We start from the raw sequence: 24978 nt of genomic DNA on the forward strand, positions 1-24978 counted from the left end.
CGGCTTTGTTGAGAACGTCGCCTAGGAGTTCTGTACTGTTGCTGCTCTTGATAGCGCCCTTGGCCGTAGCCCCGTTGATATTGAGCACGCTGTGGTTGTAAGCGTAGAGTCTTTGCTGAGGATAAAATTTTTCCCTCCTGTATGGGGGAGTATAAATGCCCAAGGTTCTAAGTGTAGCACTCGAGTCCTTACTGGAGTGAGGGACCGAGTCAGTTGAGTCTGCAAACAGCTTTTATGTGTCAAAGGGAAGGTCCACAATCTTCGCCTGTAGGTCCCTCGGGATACCCGATGTCTGGGGCCAGGATTCTCTACGCATGACCACTGCTGTAGCTGTTGAACGTGGACCCGTGTCCGCCACGTCCAGGGCAATCTGGACTCCCGTCCGCGATGCTGCGTAGCCCTCTTGAATAATCGCCATTAACCCCGGCTTTTGGTCTTCCGGAAGTGAATCCATGAGGGGAGTAAGCCTGGAGTAATTATCAACATTATGGTTTGCTAGGTGTGCCCATAATTTGCCACTATCAATAGCAGGGTAGAAGAGGAGTATACCTTCCTGCCAAACAGCTCTAGCTTCTTAGCATCTTTGTCCGATCCCCCCGATTTGTACTGAGAAGCCCTTGACCTCTGCTGGGACGACTCGACCACCAAATAATTTGGTTGTGGGTGACTGAAGAGGAACTCCATGCCCTTTGCCGGGATGAAGTATTTCTTATCCGCTCTCTTGTTAGTAGGCAGAACAGAGGCCGGAGTCTGCCATATAGTAATGGCTGACTCCAGAATGGCTTCGCCCAGCGGAATAGCAATTTTGGACGAAGCTGGGGGTCTCAAATTTTCCAGGAGTTTGTGATGTTTTTCCTGCACCTCTGCCGTTTGAATGTCTTGCATGAAAGCCACCCTTTTAAACAGCTCCTGAAACTGTTTAAGGTCATCCGGGGGAGAGACATCCCCGGGGGCCATGGCCTCATCTGGGGAGGATGAGCAGGAACCACTCGGATAAACCTCCCTCAAACCCTCGGGCTCCTGCAGTCGATGATACACTTCCTCGCTGGAGGATTGTGAAGGAAAGTCTCGGGGTTCTAAAATTAACTCCCCTTGAGACAACTGTGTTTCCGTCCCCGATTGGGAGTGCCCACGGGGGTATTGAGCGGCCGGGGGGGACCTGCCCCTGGGTGTAGGCCTGTGGTGTCTGTGTCCAGCATGATAAGGACGCCCATGGCAGCATGGGCAAAGGTCCGGGGATGGAGACCTAGACCACTCACGGGGTGTGTACCCCCAATGTCTGGGAGAGCGAGACTTCCGCGATGACACAGATAGAGGTGAAACTGGCTTGTGATAGTACTCCAGGGGATCCAATCCCAGAAATGGTGAAGGTGGCCCAAGCCATGGTGACATTGGTTGGAGGAATGGAGAAGGAGGTTCCGGATGGGCCGGTGGAGACACAGGCCTTCGGTGCGGCGTGTGTATCACAGGGGGAGGGCTTGGTGCTAACAGCAGCACAGCCCTGTCGGGAGACGGACTGCGGTGCCGGGCTTTTGATTTTGCCTTGCCCCTGCCCTGGGGGACCGGCACCGCCCCCTTCCGTGCCGGGGATCTCGGCCCCGCTGTCAGCGCCACGCTTGGCACCATCAGCTGCGGTGCCGCGCAGGTATCCTCCTCCGATGCCTGCAGGCTCCGTGCCTGGCACCCCTGCACCATTGGTGCCGCGGGGGCTGGTGCCGCCTATGGCGGTGCTGCCAGGTCCGGCGCTTGCCTCGCTGACGCTCTAGGTGCTGCGCGTGCCGGCTGTTGTATAACCGGAGGCTCAGCCTCTGCCACGTGCGCTGCCGCTTGCCTGAGTATGCGGCTGGGGGCTGTATGCTCCGCTCATCCTGCTCGCTGCAAACGCCGGCAAGGATCGAGCCAGGGAGAGTTTCCTCCGTTTCTGCACCGAGGGGGTCAGAGAAAGCTGCCTTCCTCTTATGCAACCCAGAGGGCCCTTCTGGGTGAGGCTTCTCCGGCAAGTCCGGCTGGAGAGCCTTATCAACAAGAGCATTTTACGCCCCATCGCTCTGTCCTTCCTGGCCCTGGCTGTGAGCTTAGCACAGTGAGAACACTTCTGGGTAGCCTGTGATTCCCCCAGGCATTGGATGTATTCGCTATGCCCCACGGAGGCCGGCATAGCTTCACGGCATGACTCACGCTTTTTAAAACCTGAAGAGGCTATTGCGGTGAGTCCTTTACTGTTAATAGGGTACTTAGCACTTACTCCGTGCCTTTCCACCCCAAATAGTGATCACCGGCCTGCTGGGCAGCAGGCGGCCTAATGGCCTTCACGTCCGCTCTTCTCTTCTCTGCTCCTCTCTTTTTCTTTTTTTTTTTTTTGCTGATATTCTCTTTGTCTTTGCTTTCTCTCTCTCTCTTTTTTTTTTTTAAATAACCAAAAACAACAAATTACACGTAGAAAAAAACCACTATTTAATCTGACTCTGGCCTTAGCCTGAGTAGATTCCATCTGCAGCCGATGGCGGTTGAGAAGGAACTGGCGGGGACCGGATCGCGCACGCGGCTGCGCATGGGGGCGGTGCGCGCCGGCGCATGAGTGATCCAGGAGAAACTGCTGGAAGATTTCCGATCTGCGGCGCCGGGCAAGCCCAACACCTATTGTGGAGCACCCACGGGGACCACTCGAAGAAGAAACACTGTTTATTAAGCAGTTGTCTTTCTTAATTCCTTTTGCTAATGCCATACCACTTAATGAACAAATTCTGTGCGAATTTACATACAAAACAAACCAACTGACCTCAAATCAGATTGAAAATGAATGGAGATGCATGGAGTTAATGGTTGAGGCATCTGACCTTAGGTCTTTTGTGAGGTAGTTTTTTTCAGAATCAGAATGTTCTCTTATCATTGGTTCACTCTTTTTTTCACATAGGCCAGCATGGGATAGGAAATGCTGAACCTGAAATTATTGATATTTTATCCTTAAGCTAATAACTTTTTAAACAGTTCAGCTTCCCTTTTGTTCAGAGACACAGAACTTAATTTTTAAATATACGGACAAACCAAATTAAAACTTTCTGTAGTTTCCGAGCAGAAAATACACGATTTTCTGACTGTGTTTTGGTAGTATTTACAGACAGAGTGTAAGTCTTCAATCCAGAGCTTGTCTGTATAGGCTGAAAAAGAATAATTTTGGCAGCCCTTGGTCCAGATGGTGAGTGTTGGATTCAGTTTTTCCCATATGTCACTGGATACCTACTCTTCCCCCAATGAAAATTATTATTATTAGACAGATGGTGTTTATTAAAGAACTCTTTCTGAAACAACAGTCCTCTTCCCTTCAACATAAAATTAATTTGCTGTGGCAGCCATGGACAGAGTAGTCTGAAGTTACAAACTGACTGACTTTCTCACTTATTTTTTATTATACTTCATTTTCTTTTGCATCACTTTTTCTTCTCATCTGTTAGACATAAGTGTCTCTTTTCTTCCCCTTACAAGGTTTTCGTTTCAGCTGAGTTTGTTTTGTGGTTTTAATTCTCTGGACTTTCACTAACTAACTTTTCCACCTTCCAAATCCTTTCCGTGTGTTGCCTATTTCTCTGCATTGTTTTAGTTGTTTTACTCTTCTTCCATGTTCTCAGTTTTCCCCTTCTCTCCCTCATTCCTCTAAGACCTAACCATTTGGGCCAAAAAGGGGTAAAAAAATTATACATACACATAAAAGTTGAGTCAGATAGTTGTGTATTTCTGTAACCTTTGTTCTCCCTCTCTTCTGGGCTCTTTCCCACTTTTTATTTGCTATTTGTGCCTTTTCTAAATTATAGTCTGTAAGACCTTTGGGAGATAACCAATGGGTTCTATTTGTACCATGAAGTACCCATGCTAGCACACTTCTGGGCCCTATAAAACAGCAAGAAGCTCCTATCCTTCAATCATTGTCTATAACAGGAGAAGAAAGTTGCAGAAGTCTCTCTAGCAGTGTACAGATTATCTGTGTCACTCATAGAACAGGCCTTTGATTATGCTAAAATTATTCTATCCTACTGTGGAGCCGTTGGTGTCTCTATGAATGTTTGGATTTTAAAATTCAGATAGAACAATAGAAACAGACACAATCTTTTATGCTATGTACTGATGTAATAGACATTATTAAAGGTGGGCTTGTCTTTCATTCACTGTGCTGATTCTGATCCTCATTTGAAGAATGTCATCCCCAAGCAGTTGATGATACCCTGCAGGTTTAATTTCTGAAGGAATACTTAGAATTGGGTTAAGGAGAATTCCATCCATTTGAGGGCAACAAGGAGAGAGGTGCCTTCAACTGCAATTCTAAAATGATAATATTCTAAGAATTTCTTTATGTTTCTCCCCTTCCTTTATTTTTAAGGAAAAAGGCTTTAAAGCCTTTCCTGCTAATAATGCATTTCATCACCGTCATATCTGATTGCTGTTTATGAGAGTCATCATTAATTCTACTGCATATGCTAAGTCATCTTGTGGATGACAGCATATAAGCCATCTGATAAGAGAAACTGGCAGGCGGTGCATAAGGGAAAAAAATCCAAACATTTATCCATCGAAAGAACTTTACAGTCCCTTAAAAACACTGTTAGCTCCTCAAAGACTTGAGAGCACTTACAAATTGTGTATACCCTTGAGATTATGCCAGAGTTCCACCCAGCCGTTGCAGTTCACAGCTATGACAATTCTAGTCGCCTGCTCATGACTGCATATGCAACTGGACCACATGATCTCAAATTCTTGGAAGCTACTGCTCCACCTAACTCCTTTCATTTAGCATCTGCTGAACTTGATTGAACTTGCTGCTTTCTTCTGACACGTCAGAGCTTTAGCAAGGGAAAAGAAGGGTATAAATGAACACACACAAAAATAAAATGCTAGGAAAAAAGCCACAAAAGAGTGTTTTTTTTCTGTTCTTGGGATAAAGCAAAGAATTTAATGGATCCAGAGAAAAAGCAGTGGAAGATTAAGCTTATCATTATTTCATCTGTAATAAAACAGATTTGCAGAGTCAATAGCATTGTTTTAAAAGGGACCATTCTTTCAGTCTAAAGGGAGGGAGATGAAGGTCTCTGTGGCCCCAATTAAATTCTGAACAAATTCATGGATTTTAAGGCAGAATGGATCATTGAGGTCACCTAGTCTGATCTCCTGTACAACCAGGCCACACAACTTTCCCAAAATAATTCATAAACCTATATTTTAGAAAAACCATCCCATATTGATGTTAAAAATTGTCAGTGATGGAGAATCCACAACAACCTTGGTAAACTGTACCAATGGTTAATAACTGTTACTGGTAAAAATGTATATGCAGAGGCACCAGCAAGCACCACTGGCCCCAGTGCAAGGTGGGAGAGGGGGCACCATACGTGGAAGGGGCAGAGCCAAGGGCAGTCAACCCTCAGTGGGGCACATACCACTGTGCTAAGCTCTCTCCCTGTATTCCCGGACAGCCATGGCCAGCAGGAACAATGCTACCATCGTGTTTCAAAGGGGTCCAGATCTACGGTCTCTACCATAATAAAAATAGCAACAGGGGTGGCCGGAGCTCCAGGCCCCTTTGAAACATCGGGCTTGGGAGCAACTGACCCCTTTGCCCTCCCACCCCCATTAGCAGGCTTGTGTATACCTTATTTCCAGTCTGAATTTGAAATACCTTTACGCTTTCCTCAAACTACAATACTCGCCTAAGGAATTGAGGAAACAGATTGATAGAGCCAGATGGGTACCCAGAAGTCACCTGCTACAAGACAAGCGTTGCAAGGAAATCAAGAGAATACCACTGACCATCACATACAACCCCCACCTAAGGCCTCTCCAATGCATCATCAGTGATCTGCAACCCATCCTGAACAATGACCTTTCACTCTCACAGACCTTGGGAGGCAGGCCTGTCCTTGACTACAGACAGCCTGCCAACCTTAAACAAATCCTCACCAGCCACTATAGATCATAAAACAGTAACTCTAAGCCTGGAACCAATCCCTGCAACAAACCTCACTGCCAACTCTGCTCACTTATCTACACCAGTGATATCATCACAGGACCTAACATCAACCATACCATCAGGGGCTCCTTTACCTGCACATCTACTAATATAATATATGCCATCATGTGCCAGCAATGCCCCACTGCAATTTACGTTGGCCACACTAGACAGTCCCTATGTAAAAGAATAAATGGACGTAAATCAGACATCAGGAATGGTAATGTACAGAAGCCAGTGGGGGAACACTTCAATCTCCCTGGACACTCAGTAACAGATTTAAAAGTAGCAGTCCTAAAACAAAGAAATTTCAAAAATCAAATGGAGAGAGAAATCTCTGAGCTGCAATTTATTTGCAAATTTGACTCCATTAACCAAGGATTAAACAGAGACGACGAGTGGCTCGCACCTTACAAAAGGAGCTTCTCTGCCCCAGGTGTTAACATCTCCATATTAGACTGACAATGGGCCATATTCCCCCTGCCCCCACCTTCTTATCTGACTTGTTTTTTCCTCTTTTCATACATACTACTGATAATGGGCCTTTTCCACCCTGACTGAATAGACCTTAGCTCTGGCCCTCCCTTTTACTGGGACCCCACTCTTTAAATACCTCTCTGAAACCACCCACAACTCATGCAACTGATGAAGCAGGTGTTTGCCCACGAAAGCTTATGCTCCACAATATCCATTAGTCTATAAGGTGCCACAGGACTTCTATTTTTATGTATATGTATTCACATTTATATACCGATTAATAAAGTCTTTACATTCTAATACTTATTTTCTTACATATCCAAAATTTCCATAGGTCTGGATTACATTAGACAGGGTGGGGGGCTTTGCTAATTGCAGGGATGAAAAGTGGGGCCCAACATAAATATTTGCTCATGATTATTAAGAATATTAATGATTACTTGTACCTTTCAAAAAAAAAAAAAAACCAGCCATTTTCAGGTGCAAGGTTCTGGTGAGTTTTCCTAGTACATTTTGCTAATTACAGGGATTAAGAATCCTTTTAATCCTAAAAGAAAGAGGGAATTAGATACCTTGTGAAATCCTCCCAAGCAAAGAACAAGAAAGCTCATAAACTGAAAAAGCCAATGAAACTGAAAATGTTGAACCATAAGGAAAACAAAATGGTCCCTGTTAATTTCTGATTATCTAACCAAGACACAGAAAGAAAATTTTCAGTCCTTTGAACACATCCCTCCTAAGAAAAGAAACCAATATAGTAATGAAACAGAAGAATTAATTCCACCTGCTTTTATCTGCATCAGGAACTAGGGTTTCCTGAGGACTCTGTTTTTTGTTTGTTTGTTTTTAATTGGAGATTATAATTGCACCTTCTGACAGGAAAACTCAAATCAGAAAAAAATCACAGAAAGCTATCATTTATGTTATTGTAAAAAAAAAAAAACACAAAAGAGAGTCCAGCGATGTCCCTTAAAAATGTCATACACATGAACTACTGACTATCTTCTGGCACAAAAGTAAAAATCAAAGAAATATCTTACTACAAAGATGAACTAAGAAAGAACTGGAAATTCAGCTAGAAAATAATCCCTTATAAATCTTGTAATAATCTTGCCTTAGATCTTTATAGGATGTAGTGACATGACAGTAATGTTAGGTGAAAGAGTAGACAGCTTTAAGAAAGTGCCTTGTAAATCTCAACGGGGGAGATTAACCTGACCCTGACTACTACTTGGGCTGCACCCCCAAATGAGCAAACTCTAGTCTGATTACCATAATATATTTTGTCTATCAGTACACTTACAACATAAAACAGTACAATATGCATAAAATCTATTTTGGCTTTTTACCTCCTTTACAGTTATTACACTGAAAGATTGATGTTGGAAGATAACTGCTGAACTTTCAAAGCACTTCTCATTTAGCTTGACTAACATGGTCCTGATTGAAACTAAATGTAATGCAGCGAAAGAAAGTTCTGCATTTAACAGCAACTTCACAAAGATAAAACTCAGTGGTCTTTTTGAAAAAAACCTACATAAGAATAACTAGTAAGATTCAGATTATTAATGAGCAGTGGCAATATCTTATAAATTTTAGTTACAAGCACCAAAAAAGTTTTCAAAAACTTTCATATGAAGTTTGTTGTTGTTAATTTTAAAAAATTAATTTTAGGCTCTATTCCATTCAAGACAGAACAAATGTGAATTAGACGAATACTTGCATTAGCTTACTCAGAGTGATAATACTCAACAGCATTAATGTAGAACATACACTCAACTAAATTCTTGGTGAATAACATTAGATAGAGTTCTCCGTACTACAGGCTGAAACTTTCTTTTCCGGCACACTCTTCCCAGCATGACCGTGGATGTTGGACCAGAGAGCACCTGGACCAGACACCCTACCCAGAACTAGTCTGGCTAGTGAGATGTTCCCGCTGGTGGCAGGAAATCCTGCTGGCAGCCCTGCTGTGGGAGTCTCATGGGGAGCTGAGCTGCGTTGGGGAGCCCCGCTGTGAGGAGCCTGGTTGGGGCCAGGGATCTCTGCCAGGAGCTCTGCAGGAGAGGGGAGCCTGGCTGAGCTGGGGATCCCTGGCTGCAGCCCTGCAGAAGCAGGAAGCCTGTCTGGGGATCCTCAGCAGTAGACTCACAGCTGCTGGGAGCAAGGTTGGGACGGGGATCCCCACCCCACCCTGGCAGACTGGTGGCAGAAAGCTGGTGACAGCCAGGTGGGTGACCCCACCCCAGGAGAGCCTGGAAGCCTGACTTCTCCTAATTCAGCATATTCCCTTTTGGAACCTCTCAGGTCACAAGTGTGCCACACAAGGGAGGTATAACCAGAACTATATATGTGTACACCATACTACATTTATTATTCCAACAGTTTAAATCCTTTCCTGTTCTCCTTCCATAACAGCTCCCCTACCACATTATTCCTTTCCCCCAGCTCCATCAAATTATCGGCCTCTTTCCTTTTTCTTGTAGAAAATCAATAAAAATAAAGACAGACTGATCCAATATGGTACCTCTTTCCTTCCGCCCACCCGATCACTATAAAAGAAGTCTACTAGGTTCTCTCTCAAAACCAGCTCTTCTTGCCCTGATAGTTTCCATCAGGACCCACTCGTAGAGGTGGCGGCTGCTTGTGAGACCCCAGATCCCTCTTTCGTTGAACAGATAAACCAGTTCAATTGTGTTATTACTAGGAGCAGTTCTGAACCCTAAAATGGGTGCTATTACCAGGGAAACGGTATACATCAAATTTAAATTTAATTAAAGCATAGGGTGCTGTTCAACTTGCAAGAACCCTCTGAAATCTCTAATACACAGGTATAATTACATTTAAAGGGAACTACACAGTAGCTGACAAAATGCAGAAGACAATTTTGGCCATGCTAAGGTTCTAAATGGAAGCTTGCAGTTGAGCCTCTTTGATTGACAGAGTGCAGGATTTGACAGACAAACATTGTTGATGACTGCAGGATTTGGAGATACAGTTTATTAAGGACTTTTTTGGCTGTTGGTGAGAAAGGAGGGGAAACCAATAAATTCAGCCAAAACAGGGAGTACTGCTGGAAAGGGCTTCTTGGAAATAACCTCTTTATGTACCTGCAGTTCATGCTTTACAATATATTGTTCACATAGTTTCTCTTGCTGTTGACACTATCACATCTTCACTTTTCTTCATTGAATCTCTTTTCACAAGCACACTAAAAAGAAATCTTCACATTGTACTCTTCACTTTACTGGGAAGGGTTATAGCTAGTGACCATTAGATTTGGCATTTTTGTTCATTCTTAAACCACACTATGGAATGGCTCATGTGCAGTTGATCAGGGAGAACACTGACACTTCCAAATTCTTTCTGTTTTGTTGGTGTTGCTTTCATAATGTGGTGACTCAAGAAATACCAAGAGATCGCAAGTTATTGGGCAAGGGAACAAATCCCAGAGGCGTAAATCAGAATAAAAATACAGAGATGTGAGGAACTACATACATATTAATAGTTCATGTCAGTGTAAATATTTTTAGCACATGCATTAAACATGAATGTGAAAAATATCTGAAGTTGTGGTGGATAATCTGCTGAACCTGATCTCCAAGTACAATGCTGTGGGCAAAAGAGCTAATGTGACCCTTTGGCTACGTCTACATGTGAAGCCAACATCGAAATAGCTTATTTCGATGTAGCAACATCAAAATAGGCTATTTCGATGAATAACGTTTACACGTCCTCCAGGGCTGGCAACGTCGATATTCAACTTCGACGTTGCGCGGCACCACATCGAAATAGGCGCTGCGAGGGAACGTCTACACGCCAAAGTAGCACACATCGAAATAAGGGTGCCAGGCACAGCTGCAGACAGGGTCACAGGGCGGACTCAACAGCAAGCTGCTCCCTTAAAGGGCCCCTCCCAGACACAGTTGCACTAAACAACACAAGATACACAGAGCCGACAACTGGTTGCAGACCCTGTGCCTGCAGCATGGATCCCCAGCTGCCGCAGCAGCAGCCCTGGGCTAAGGGCTGCTGCCCACGGTGACCATAGAGCCCCGCAGGGGCTGGAGAGAGAGCATCTCTCAACCCCCCAGCTGATGGCCGCCATGGAGGACCCGGCAATTTCGACGTTGCGGGACGTGGATCGTCTACACGGTCCCTACTTTGACGTTGAACGTCGAAGTAGGGTGCTATTCCGATCCCCTCATGAGGTTAGCGACTTCGATGTCTCGCCGCCTAACGTCGAAGTTAACTTCGAAATAGCGCCCGACGCGTGTAGCCGCGACGGGCGCTATTTTGAAGTTAGTGCCGCTACTTCGAAGTAGCGTGCACATGTAGACACAGCTTTTGAGGCATAAACAGTTAATCCTCAATAGTAACAGAGAGGTTATTCTCCCTTTGCATTGGCACTGGTGCAAATGCTGCTGGAATACTATATCCAGTTCTAGTGTCTATAATTCAAGAATGATATTACAAATATACAATAGGTTCAGAGAAGCGCCACAAAATGGTTAAAGGAGTAGAAAATATGTTCTAAAGTAAAAGAAAGATTTCCTCACCGGAGGGATAGCTCAGTGGTTTCAGTACTAGCCTACTAAGCGCAGAGTTGTAAGTTCAGCCCTTGAGGGGGGTGATATAGGGCAAAACAGACTCCAAAAAAAAAAAATCTGCCAGGGATTGTATAGCAACAGGCATTGCTGAGATATCAGGGAACGAGCCTTGATGACCTCTGAAGGTCCCTTTCAGCTCTACAAGCTAGCTTGGGTCCTTGTACCTGTCTATCTTGTCCAGGGGTCTGCAACCAAAATAGCAAGAGACTTTTTTTTTTTCAAATTCAGTTACAAAATCAATACTTCAAGAAACACAATGCACATAAATATAAGACAGTCCTTAATAAATAATATCAAACCATACTTCATGTTACACCTATTTTAATAACAGCACACACACAATGATTTGTACCAGTTAAAAAGTTAAGTCACCCCCATCTCCAGGCTTTATCCACTCCAGCCCCCAAATCCACCCCCCACAACCCCAGGATTAAACACCCTTCAGCCGTAACCCACCCCCACACACCCAGGCTTAACCCCCATCAGCTGCAAACTAGCAACCCCATCTCCAGAATTTATCTGCCTGAGATGACTGCCTGTCCCACTGCTCCACCCTGCCACCTGGGTGTTTATTTTAAGGGCTGTTGGAAGGGAAGTGACTGATTTCAGCTGAAAGACTGGGGGGCAAACACCCTGCAGTGCCCTGAGGCAGGAGGGAACCACTGTGCCAGGTGCACACCCTGGGTTCAACATAACCATAGCAAACTGCGCAGTCCAGCCTCGCTTGCACTGGTTTGAGCGTGGCGGGAGGTTTAAGCAGCCCTTCGCATTGGACAGCAGTTCCCACATGACTGGGAGGCAGAGCCCTCTCATCCCCCGTCTGCTGGCCAGAAGCTGCCCGTCTTCCTCCTCCTCTTCCCCAGCATGGCTCCAGCAGGGCAGGCTCAGCAGTCCCTTCCCCCAGCTCTCCTTCCCGCGTGCAACGCATGGGCAGCTCCTTCCCCTTCTGGCTTTCCCTTCCGGGGCTCTTTGCTGCCACTGACTCCACTTGCGGCTCCAGAGGTTGCCACCACTCAAACAAAAAAACCTAAAGCCCATTTTAATGGCAGACTTTGTTTAAGGGGCGGCAGCCTCCAGAGGTGCAAGAGGAGTCAGAGGCAGCAGCGCTCAGAGCCACAAGTGGTTCCTTAAAGAGGTGCAGGTTGACTCTGGAGCAGGAGGTTGCCAACCCTGGATTGAGACGAATAAAGAGGTGGTTAAGGGGTGATTTAATTATAAACTGCAAGTACCTTCAAAATTTAATAATGAGTTCTTCCGTCTAACAGAGAAAGGCATAATCCAACTCAGCTGCTAGACAAATTCAGACTGTAACTGAGGCATGAACAATAACCATGGAATAATTTACCAAAGATTTTTGGTGGATTCTCCCTTAATTATAACTGTTAAATAAAGACTGGATGTTTTTCTAGAACATATATTCTAGGAATTATTTTGGGAAAGCTCCATGCCTCTGTTATACAGGAGTCAAACTAGATGATCACAACAGACTCTTCTGGCCTTGGAATCTATGAATCTATTAACCAAAAGGTAGTTGCTATACATATTCAAAAACCACATTAAACATTTTTGTTTCAACACGTTTTTCTTCCTAAAACATAAACAGTAAGACTAGATAATTGCTTATAATTCCATTTCATGCTTAAATTAAATCAGTTTTTTAAGTAAGAGCACAAAAGATAATTAAATCAGCAAACTTCAAAAATGTACTTTTTTTAAAAAAATTAATTCTATAAAGAAAGGTTTCTAAAGATGTCTCTTTGCCAAGATCTTGTTTTCTAAATTTTACTCCTCATTTTCTAAAAATGTAGACACCCAATTTACGAATTAACCCTGCCATGAAGCTTCTGGGGGTTCCATGCCAGTTCCAAGCCTGAACAGAGGAGGAGGGTTGGTCAGCTGAGTGATGATGTGCTGACCATAAAGCAACAATATGAATGAAATTGGAAGCCAGTACGATTAAATGATAAAAGATACTGGCTCAGATGTCACCATAATAAATAAGGTCCGCAACACCAATTGAGTGATCGGGGTAGGGCTGATGAGTTGGCTACCAAAAGAAAATTACAACTAACATATATACTATCAATTGGAAAGTGGAACGTCCGAACACTGTGACTGACTGGAAAATTAGAGCTGCTTTGGAAGGAGATCGAGAGATACCGATGCAATAAACATGGACTGGCGGAGATGTGTTGGATGGCATTGGGGGAGATGTGAGGTTGCGAAGTCATTTGGTCAGGGAACAAAACAAAGCATGAGGCAGGAGTCAGATTTTTTCTTAGCAAAAGAGCTAGAAAAGCATTGTTAGGATATAAACCAATGAGTGCAAGAATAACGGTAGCGAGATTCGAAACAAAACCATTCATCATATCAGTCGTTCAGGTGTATGCACCAACGTCAGACCATATGGAGGAAGAGACTGAGCTATTCTATAAAGACTTGACAATGACACTGGAGGAGATAAATACAGATGTGTTGATCATTAGAGGAGATAGGAACGTGAAGTTTGGAACAGATAACGAAGGTTGGGAGGGACATGAAAAAGTTTGGATACAGAGAAAGAAATGAAAAAGGTGAGAAACTCCTAGAGTTTGCTACAGGACACGAGATGTTCTCTGCAACACAAGATTCCAACAAACGGACTGTAGGAAGTTGATACGGAAATTGAATGATGGGAGGTCCAAGAACATGATAGATATGATCTTGATAAGACGACGAGTAACATCAGTACAGCGGTGATGAACTTTCCAAGGAGCGGATATAGACTCGGACCACAATCTAGTGATTGCAAACTCCAGAGAAAGTGTAAGACACAGTTTAAGAAAAGAAGAGAAGTGGCAAGGCTAGGTGAGAAAGAAACAGGGTATACATACAGATCAGTGCTTGAAGAGAAATTAGGAATGTGGCCACAGAGAAAGACCTAGATAAGAGAGTTGAAGGGATAGCCACGGTGACAAAAGAGGCAATTGAGCAGACTGTTCTGGAAGAAGAGAATATCAATATGAAGTGGATTATGCAGGAGATAATGAAGTTGGTCCAAGAGAAGAGAGCACTGAAGATCAGGGTGAACTGCAATGAGGTAAGGAAGGCGGCTAGAAGGGATAAAGCGAAATGGTTAGAGGAACAGTGTGAAGATCCAGGAAGGTATATACAATGATTATGAATATTAATAGGAAGTGGCAGCTGAAGCAGATGGCGATCAAAGATGAGAACGAAGAGGTGTTCATGAACAAGGAGAAAGTTCTGTATAGCACTGATACTGCACTGATCTATACAAAGCACAGTTGAACCTGAGTGTTTCAGTTCTGCAAACAGTCTCTCTGAGAGAGAGATCTCCACTCAGCATTGAGAGTGAGAGCGATATATTGCACTGATGTATACTAAGCAGAGTTGGACCCGAGTGTCTTAGAGAGACTGACTGAAGAATTGAAAGATATCTCCATGGAGCACTGAGAATGAGAGCAATATTTTGAAGGAGGAAGGAAAAAGAGCAGTAAAAGAGCTAGGCTGTGTCTACATGAGCCCCTTCCTTTCGGAAGCGGCATGTTAATGAGGGGGTTTGAAAGATGCTAATGAGGCGCTACCATGAATATGCAGTGCCTCATTAACATAGTGGCAGCCCCAGTGATTTGAAAGTGCAGCTTTCGAATCACGTGCCGCCCCCGGACACGGTGACTTTCTGAAAGGACCCCCCCCAGTTTTTGAAAGCCATTTCTTCCTATCTGGTGTTAGGAAGAAGGGGCTTTTGAAAACTGGGGGTGGGGGGTGGTCCTTTCAGAAGGTCCCTGTCTCCACAAGCGGCGTGTGATTTGAAAGCTGCACTTTTGGCATCGCTGTGGCCACCATTATGCTAATAAGGCAGTGTATATTCATGGCAATGCCTCATTAGCATCTTTCAAACCCGCTCATTAACATGCCCCTTCCGAAAGGAAGAGGCTCGTGTAGACACAGGGCTAAAGAACAAGAGCCCTGGCAATGATAAGATCATGAGAGAGATGAATAAATATGGTGGAGAAAATATGATTCAGGAAATACACCAACTACGTAATATAGTTTGGAAAGAAGGAAAGGCACCTAAGGAAGGGACAAGATCTGTGCTAGTGACAATACACAAGAAAGGAAGTGCACTGGACTGCAAGAACTACACGACTGCCCTAACGAGTCATCTAGGCAAGGTGCTGCTGATGATACAGATGGAGAGACGCAGATTGCAGATAGAACATGTAGCAGATGAGCAAGCAGGATTCAGGAAAGACAGAAGTACCATACAGCAGATATTGGCACCAAGACTGATGAAAGAACAAGAACATCTACACTTGCTTCATCAATTTTCAGAAGGCATTCGACAGTTTAGATCAGAAAGTGACTTGGGTGGTGTTGGAGTCATATGGAGTGGATAGGAGACTGATACAGCTGTTGAAGGATATCGATGACAATGCAGAGGGAGTGGTGAGAATGTGCGGAGAATTGGGAAGTTGGTTTAGAATGAGTAGAGGTATGAGACAAGGAGATCCAATATCACCAAGTATCTTCATCATGCATCTAGAGAGAGTGATGGACAAGATTAAGGAAGAGGTAGAAGGGATATCTGTGCACTGGATAACAATTAACAACTAGAGGTTTGTGGATTATATAGCTATCATTGAGGAACATGAGGAGAAGCTAGCAAAAACAGTGCAGGTGCTAAATGGGGAAGGGAAGCAGTATGGACTGATTATGAATATCGAAAAAACAATGGTATTTTGAGATAAGGAAATAGAAAGGAAGATCAGTGTAGATGGATTGAACTAGAAAACATAGAGAGGTTCTCGTACCAGGGGAGCAACATAACATATGCTCTAGACTGTAAGAAGGAAATAATGACTAGAATAGTGAAAGCAAGAGCAAGCGTGAAGGCAATGTCTAAGATCTGGAAAAGCAAAGCAATTAGCTTAGGAGCAAAGCTGAACATATTGAAGCAGCATGTTGTATGGACATGAGACAAAAAGATTCGAGCAGAAGGATACTGGCATTCAAGAGGAGTTGTTATAGAAAGATCCTGAGTACAGGATGGATGCAGAAGGTCACCAATGAGGAATTATATAGGAAACAGCCAAAAGAGAACCTACTGCAGAAAGTTATACAATGGAAGTTACAGCTTTTCAGGCATATTTGCAGAATGAATGATGACCGAGAAATCAAGACCCTGGTATTCGGCATAAGAGACTGTTCGAATAGGAGAGGCAGACCCCATAGTAAATGAATGGGTATATGATATAGTAGATTGGTGCAGAGCTCATCTACAGAAGTTAAGCCACTACGCACTGGACAGAGAAAGATGGAAAGAAATAGTGAGAGGCATCAGACACCAATGGGCGCTGAGCCCATGGTTGATGATGATGATGATGAATTTATGAATCTCTGGGGAAAATGTTTTACAAAATGGAAGGCTTTCACAATCTTATCTATAACAACATACATCAGCAACTCTATAATTCAGCCTTTTATCGTTCACATTAATGCACAGTACAGGACAAAGCATAGCCTTTTTCCTGCAGGATAGGCAACTTCAAATATTACGTCATCAGAAAATATTCTTAACTTGTTTTCTACTGTACATTTGTCCACATCACAAAACCACTACATAAGTGACATGATTAAGAAAAGATCAAGATCAAGATCAGAATCAAAGTGCGTTAAAATATAATAGGTCAGCTACCTATACACTGCTTTTTGCTAGCCAGTGTTACAAGTTTCATTATCATAAGAATGGGGTTCATCCATCACTTTTTTAAACTTAGTAAAGATGAACTGAAAGACTGTTTTTAATAAAGGTCAGAATGGTGAGAAAAAGGTACCACTTACTACTGTGCTAAAATAGCATAACTTAATAGTCTTATCCGAATTAAAGTACAGTAAAAACAAAACAGCTGGAACCAAAAGTTCCTTAAATGAATGTGACATACTGTTTTTTGTTATCTCATATGAACCAGATGTTTATAAGTGGTACTTTACCGACAGACAACTCCAGAAATTGAAGTTCTTGCTATGTGTCCACAAAACAAGGTCAATACAGTGCTGCTCAGATGCCCCTCTATCAAAGGAGCCACCTGCAGGGCTAAAAGTTAGTTCAGTCACCATTCAGTTCCTTCGTCTGGTAGAGGAGACTGCTAACTTTCACAGAGTTTAAGGGCAGAAGAGACTCTTTAATGTCTATCTATATATCAGACACCTTTAAAATTTCACTTACGTGACACTGTATTGAGCCCTATCAATAAAGTGTGTTTGACTAAATCCTTCCATTGAGAAAAGCATCCAGACTTGATTCAAAGGCATCAAGCATTAGAGAATTTATCACTCCCCTTGACAACTGGTTCCAATGGTTAACCACCCTTACTGTTAAAAATTGTGCCAGTTTGAATTTGCCGGGCCTCCGCTTCCAGACATTGTTTCTTGTTTTCCCTTTTTCTATGACATTAGAAAATCATTTGGTACCCAGCGAAGGTCTTTACACATTATATTCAAGTCACCACTCAATCTTATTTTTGCTAAACTTTAAACAGATTGACCCTTTAAGTCTCCGATTTTCAGGTATTTTCTCAAATCATCAAAACGTTTTGCTCTTTTCATCACTATCTTCAGTTTTTGAACATCCTTTTAAAAAAGCGGACACCAGACCTATATGTTGTATACTAATTTCTGTCTCATCAATACTGTACAAGAAGGTAAAAATCACATCTCTATTCTTGCTTATTCGTCCCCCATAAATACATTTAAGAATCATATTAGCCCCTTCTACCACAGCATTGCACTTGGAGCTTGTGTTGAGTTGTTCATTCACTATTACTCTTAGATCCTGTTTCATAATCAGTGCTTTTAGGATACAGTCTTCCCTTCTGTGAGCATGGCTTGCATTCCTTGGTCCTTGATGCATAATGAGAGCACTGAATTTTGTAATGATAACATTTGTCCACTTAGAACTCAACTGAAACTGCCAGTCCATTTCACTCAGACCATTTTATAACATTTAGAGCCGTGCTTCCCAAACTACGTTCCACGAAACACTGGTGTGCCATGCAATGTGAATGGGTGTGCTGTGAAAAATTTTTTATGCTAGCAATATTTTTCCTTCTAAAATATTAAATATGAAATTATGTACCAAAAGACTAAGGTATTTGAATAGTATTTAGATTGTAGGTATATTAATCTTTATAATGCATTCATAATAGTATACTTGTTATTATGTGACTCGTGACAAAAGAATCGGAGTTGATTTGGATTGTTTTGGTGCGAGTTGTGTTCAGAGAAATCATGTGATACTGCATCTGATATGAGGATCCAATTCCACAGTACTGTTCCTAATATTAAGCAAATTTGTGATCAAAAGTTGCAAAAACACTCTTCCCATTAAAAATACCTGTAAAACGTTACAGAAAACTACTGGAAAATAAAAAGTAAAAATAACACATTTTTAATAACATAAAATTTAAAAATATTTTTCCATTATCTAATTTGCTTTGCGTTTCTTCTTCATAAAATTTTTTTTTAAATTTTAAGGAAGGAGAGTCCTTTTTTGAACAATATTGTCTTTTCTATTTTGGTACAAAAGAAAGACACTTACATCCATCTTTCAGCTGTTACATTGCTTTGTTTTGGGTTTGTACTTCATTTTTATATCTAATTACATGGTTGATAACCATCCTTCTATCTTAAGGATGTTACTTTTTAATTCAGGTGATTTTCCCTTGTGGGCTTTTCTTATTTTTCTTTTTTTGTTCTTTGTAAAATAAAACATCTAAAAAAACTAACTAACTATCTTAAATCAACTTTTGAGCCTTTGGGGCGGGGGGGGGGGAATTTTTCGGTATGAAACTCTCCACCCCTGCTCCCCAAACAGCATGTATGTGTTTCTTTGAGTTACTAATGACCGGTGTTATATTCCACCAAGTAGTAAAATGTGGAGCACCAAGCCCCATGAACCCTCCAAGTCCTCCCTCAAATTACAGTGTTCAAAATAAATTTCTAGTCACCATTAACCACCAAGAGTCAAATTACTTTATGAACACCAGAAAAATGCTTAGCTTTGCATTTTTTTCCTTACCAGTAACCACAACTGTACTTATTTAGAACTGTAACAGTGCAATACACAGCTGTGGGCATGGTACACGTGATGTGTATCATTGACAGGGAAGCTCTGGTATAGCCCCCACAGCAGCAGCATAGAGAAGCAGCCCTGGCTGCCCCTATTGTCCATTCAGTTTTGGCCCAACTGACTTCTCGTCATGCTGGGATGCAGTGGGGCCAAAACTGAGTTACTGGTATTGTGACCTAGTGCACAGGAGTTATAAACCCACTCAGGTCCTATTCATGATGTGGGGAGGTGGGAAGTGGGATCAAAACTGCGTAAGTAGAGTGGCAACCTGACACACAGGGACCACAGGGCCACTCAAAGTCAGGTTGCAGAGCCTAACCTAAGTGGCACTGCTACTCCACACACTAGCCCAGCATTTCTCAAACATGGCCACCATGCCCATCTGCAGCCATCAGGAGCTATTCTTGGGGCCACAGCCTCCTGGGCAAAGTAGTGTCCTCTCACCTTCCCTGTTGCTCCTGGATTCACTGCTTGAGGCTGATTCCTGGGGCTAGTGGCAGGGATTGGGCCTCGTCCCCATCTGGAGACAAGATAAAACACTGCAGAAGTGGGCAGCCAGTGAGATTGGGGTTCAGGCTTTGGGCTTCAGCCCTAGCGTGGCAGGGCAGCAAACTCTGCACTTGAGGCTTCAGGCTAGAGCCCCAGGATCTGGCAGAGTTGGTGGCAGGCCCTGGACTCTGGTCATATAGCTTCAGACTCTGTCCCTGGGCCCCAGCCACCAGTTGAGCAGCAGGGCTTCAGGCCCTGCTACCTCCCCGCCAGCCATCTACCTCCCTTCTCCCTAATGCTCCCTGTCTCCCCTGAATCCTCCTCCCCCACGATCCAGGGCTTAATTTGTCCCCAGACTTGCCATGGCTGAGTAACTCTTGTGTGACAGTTATATGTTAATCATCACTTTTCACAACAGACATACTTGCCATCAACAACTAAATTACAATGATTTGGACATGTATTTGTGTATATTGGTTTTCCTAAAGCTAATTTAAGAATTTTAGGAAAATGTGTGAGAGCGGCCATCAGCAAGAGTTGGTGGCCGTATTCTGAGGCCATCAAAATATTGTGCTAAGAACCCATGCAGCAGGTCACAACACTGGACATACAATTTTGGCCCTGCAGCATCAATTTCATAGAAGAGCTATGGGGCCAAACCTGAACGGGCACTCAGCATTGCTTTTCCATGGTGCCCTGTCTCCAGAACCAGGACTCTCACCACCACCAAGAAGCCCGCACAACCTTACTCAGCTTCCAGCAGTTTATGTGCCCTCTGCAATGCTCACAGAACTTGCTCAGCAACAACCTCAAAATTTCATACAGGTACAGGGAACTGGAATGAGCGTAAGTATAGATCAGGAAAGAAGCAGTGGGAGCTCCGAAGTGGAAGAACACTAGGATGTGCAAACAATGTAAAAAAATTCTGGGGTTTCTCAGCCTTTAAAAACACTTCCTGCTTTTATTCATGGAATGCTCGTTACTGTGCCAAACGTTATATTCTGCAGTTCAGTTATCATGCCACAGAAAATATGATACCAGCAGGCAAGTGGAAAGTGTTACCTCTGAGTGCAAAAAGCATGGAAGTTGAGGCAAGGGAATAATGTTAATAGTCTCGTAATGACCGCTTATTTCTGTTTGCATATTTATTGCCATTTAGTAAAGTATAAAAAGTCCATCTTTAAATAGAAAGTAATTGCTTAAGACCAAATAAACACTTACTTCAATAGTATATTTCTGGTCATGCTTGATAATTTCTCCACTGCGTAAAGTTCTCATTATAGCAAAGTCAGGGGTAGCTGCTGCTCCTCTTTGAGTGCCGTGTTTGGATGTCTCATCACGCTGTGACCAGTCTTGCATGGATTCTTCATCTTTGGTGTTTGATGCCTTTTTCTTTTTTTTCTGCTTCTTGGATGCACTCTGCCCATCAGACTGCGCTTTTCGTTGCCTAAACTGGGCAAGCTGTACATAAGAGAAAATCCTGTTAAGGTGAAAGTTTTCTTCTTTATTACTAATGACACTAATTATGAGAGATTATGGACTGCTTTACATAAACCTTCTGACTAATCCCTGAAGAAGACAAATGTGAGGTTAATGCTGCATATTCTAGATACTATTCAATATAATTTTATAAAAACATTAAAATAATGTTTAAAATGTACGACATATAAGTAGCATAATAATAATTTAATATAGGTCTTGCAGGTTTCATATCAGTAAGAAAGTACTTATTGGACAGATATCTAGAAATCAAAAGATTCAAAGTTAACAAAGCACAAAGGTGATTAAAATAATCTTTGACCTTGTTTTCTTAAGAAAATTTCAATTTCTCTATTTTTATAAATGATTACCTTACAACCCGACAAGACTATGAAATTAATTTAATCAGCTTTGAAACAAAAGCAGAAGAGCAACCCTTTCTAATATCCAATAAGTAACACTGCACTCTTCAGAAAAAGCTACTTTTATAAATTAAGAAAACCAGACCAAGCCACTAACAAACCACAGAAGAAAGCAAAATATATCTTTAGGAAACCCAGTCTAATGAAAGACAGTAAAGCAAATTAAAAGATACTCAACCTTGTAGCAAAACATGATGATGAATAAAAAGTTGCTGGTGATCCAGACACACCACAATTGAAAAACCAATTAGTACGTAAGCTATTCAAATACTGTAAGACACTGCCTTTTGCAGAGCTTATCACTTTTAATTAGGTATAATGGTATACATGTGAAATCCATTTAGTAGATATTTTTCTTAACTGGAATAGAATTTCAATTCAAGAAAGAAAAATAAATAGTTACAGTTTTTAGAAATATAAAGAAAAAATTAAATGGACATTATCAAAGTGCTATCCATCACCAGCATTTATTATCCCACCTCAAAAGTCCAACATTAATGACTGCTGCAAACCATATTACTTTATTAAGTACATACATTTACAAACACATTTAAATAAAGTCCTAGACTTCCATATCAATTTTATGTTCATTAACACCCAATTATCAGAGATTCTGGTAAACGTACTGTTGATCTGGAAAAAAAGTTCTATCAAATAATAAAAGAATATTGAATTTTTTGCTCGTGATATTCACCAATCCAGAGAGCCAGGCTTCCATTCAAATTCTTTGTCAACACTCAAGTTGGTCAATCACGATTTCCAGTTTGGCAAAGATCTCCCTTCCCAGTTTCTGCTCCGTTGCAGTGCACACTGTCACTTTTGTATTTTCTATTTGTCATTCAATCTCACGATAGCCAAAAAAGCCATAAATTAAACACAAACACTGCTTGCAAATTAAATATGACTTCTTCCATAGCTAACACTTTTGTACTGCTGCAAGAAAAGGTTTTCTTATTTCCACAGCAGGATTCTGCAGCCTCTTGTCCATCCTGCACTAACAATGTGGCATGTTGCTCCTGCTTGCTTAGAAGGACTTTGAGATTTGCTGAGCCCAAAATGCTCACCTACGTATTTAGCATTTACTTCTGCTTTCTTCCTTACATCCCTAATCAGCTTACATATTTAATAACGCTTTTTTCTATTTTTTTAAAAATAAATGTAACTGTTTAGTGTTCAGAAAATCTGTCAAACAATAAGTATTTCAATATTTTTACACCAAGAACAGAGGAGAGATTTCCCACCACCAAGTTTGGGTAAGGAACTGGATACATCACAGACTTATCTTCTTCATAAAACTAACAGTGAAGATACAACTTGCTCAGCTCTTCACAATACCAATACCTTTTCTGAGGATCATTTACACAGTGTGGCACCAAAAGGACATGATTTATAAAGTGTCCTAAGCAGCCTGTGTAGACCCTGCTTGTGAGCTCAAAAAGACAACTAGTTTGTATTAACATAATTCTGTTTGAGACTACGTTACCTCAACAAAACAGCTAGCTAAATTACTCTTGTCATAAGAAAAACCTATCATATTTTCAAAATGAGACAATGGTACAAGCTGGAAGTTGCAGTCTTCAGAAGTAATAGTGAGAATTTTTTGAGAGCTAGACAGGGTCAGAGATCAAGTATTCTCTTCCCAAACGTATCACATACAGAGGGTCCTTGTTATGAGTTGTCTAGATATTTGTCATTTTGCATATATGTTGTCAATTAATTAAGGAAACTAAATCAATTATACGTTGCACAGATCCACATTTATGTAATTTTTCAAGAGGCCAAAAGCCAGCAACATTGGCTGGGCAAGTTTTCTGATGGCCAGGCAACAGGTGCTATAGTGTGCAGTGACGTCACACCACAATCCTTTGTATCGTCCTCCTTACTGTCGGTAAGTTTTGAAGTGAATGCATTGCAAGTGCACATACTTCATCTTAATATATTTATGTAATCCTTTAACCATGACTGGGAACTCAAGTGTCGGTGCAATGTTAAGTGCCATTTGCAAAAGGCAATGCATTAGTGTGAATCTTGCTGTGAAAATACACGTAATAAAGCACATCAGATGTGTTGAAAGCGCTGCTGACTTTGCTCACCATCATGGCCTGCCTCCGACAACAGTTTGTACCATTGCCGAGAATGCCAATGATATAATGGAAAAGGCTAAGTATACGATGCAGCAGTCTTCTGTAAAAATCACCCAGCAAAGATGCAACATGATGGAGATGATGGTGGCTACGTGTTTAGATGACTTGTATACGCAAAATACACAGATACGTCTTGGTGCCATTCAGGAGAATGCAGTGAAGTTATTCAAATTCCTGAAAGATAAAGAAAAGCAGGAGAAGAGAGGCACTTCTAAAAAAGGAAACATTTAACGTTATCCATGCCTGGGTTCACCACTTCCAGTCACACTATGGGTTCACGAACATTAGAATGCAAGGTGAAAGAGCGAGTGCCAACAAGGAGCAAGATTAAGCATACGAGGCAAAGTTGAGAAAGATCATTTAGGAAGGAGAATAGGATCCATGTTAAGTCTTTAACGTAAATGACACAGGACTTTATTGGAAACAAATGCCAAAACACACCTACCTTTCTGTTAATGAAAGAAGTATGCCAGGCTTCAAAACACTGCCTGATGCTCTTGCTTGGTGGCAACGCCAAGGGAGACAGAACATCAGAAGTGACTACAGAGTTCTGGGAGTACAAATGAAGGAGTCTGGAGTGCAGGTGGTCTTTTCTTTGATCCTTTTGGTCAAGGATAGGGACCCAGGAAGAAACAGATGCATCCTGGAGAAAAATGCCTGGCTGTGAAGATGGTGTGGCCAAGAGGACTATAGCTTCCCCAACCACAGGATGCTGTTCCAGGAAGAAAGACTGCTAAGCAGAGATTGGGCCACTTACCAGGGAAGGGGAAGAGTGTATTTGGATACAGACTGTACACTAATGCAAGTAGTAAAGGGAATAAGCAGGAAGAATTCATGCTGCTAGTAAATAAACCCAACTATGACACAGCTGACATCACAGAGACTTGGTGAGAATACTGACTGAAATATTGGTATAGAATATTGCTCAAGAAGGACAGACAAGGGAAAAAGGGAAGAAGTGTTACCTTGTACATTCAAAACGTATACACTTGGACTGAAGTTGAAATGGAAAAAAGGACACAGATTTGCTGAGAGGTTCTGGGTAAGGATAAAAGGGGTAAACACCAAGGTGATATCATTGTAGGTGTCTACTACAGACCACCTAACCAGAGTGAAGAGGTGCATGAGGTTTTGTTAAAAAGCAAATAACAAAAATCACCCAAAGCACAGCAGTTGGTGGTGATGAGGGACTTCAGCTATCACGGCATTTGTTGGGAAAATGGCACGGCAC

General features: G+C 42.2%; 1 protein-coding gene across 6 annotated transcripts in view; it reads right to left on the reverse strand.

Moving 5' to 3' along the window:
• The window catches only part of AKAP9 (A-kinase anchoring protein 9), a 252463-nt gene that overhangs the window by 194996 nt on the left and 32489 nt on the right, over window positions 1-24978 (reverse strand). For all 6 annotated transcript variants that reach the window (XM_074984762.1, XM_074984761.1, XM_074984760.1 and 3 more), the window contains exon 2: window positions 20924-21163. In XM_074984762.1, coding sequence (XP_074840863.1) covers window positions 20924-21163 — 240 coding nt within the window. The remainder of the gene's footprint in view (window positions 1-20923; window positions 21164-24978) is intronic.

This window comes from Carettochelys insculpta, chromosome 2 (genome assembly GCF_033958435.1).
Source record: "Carettochelys insculpta isolate YL-2023 chromosome 2, ASM3395843v1, whole genome shotgun sequence".
In the NCBI taxonomy this organism is placed as follows: Eukaryota; Metazoa; Chordata; order Testudines; family Carettochelyidae; genus Carettochelys; species Carettochelys insculpta.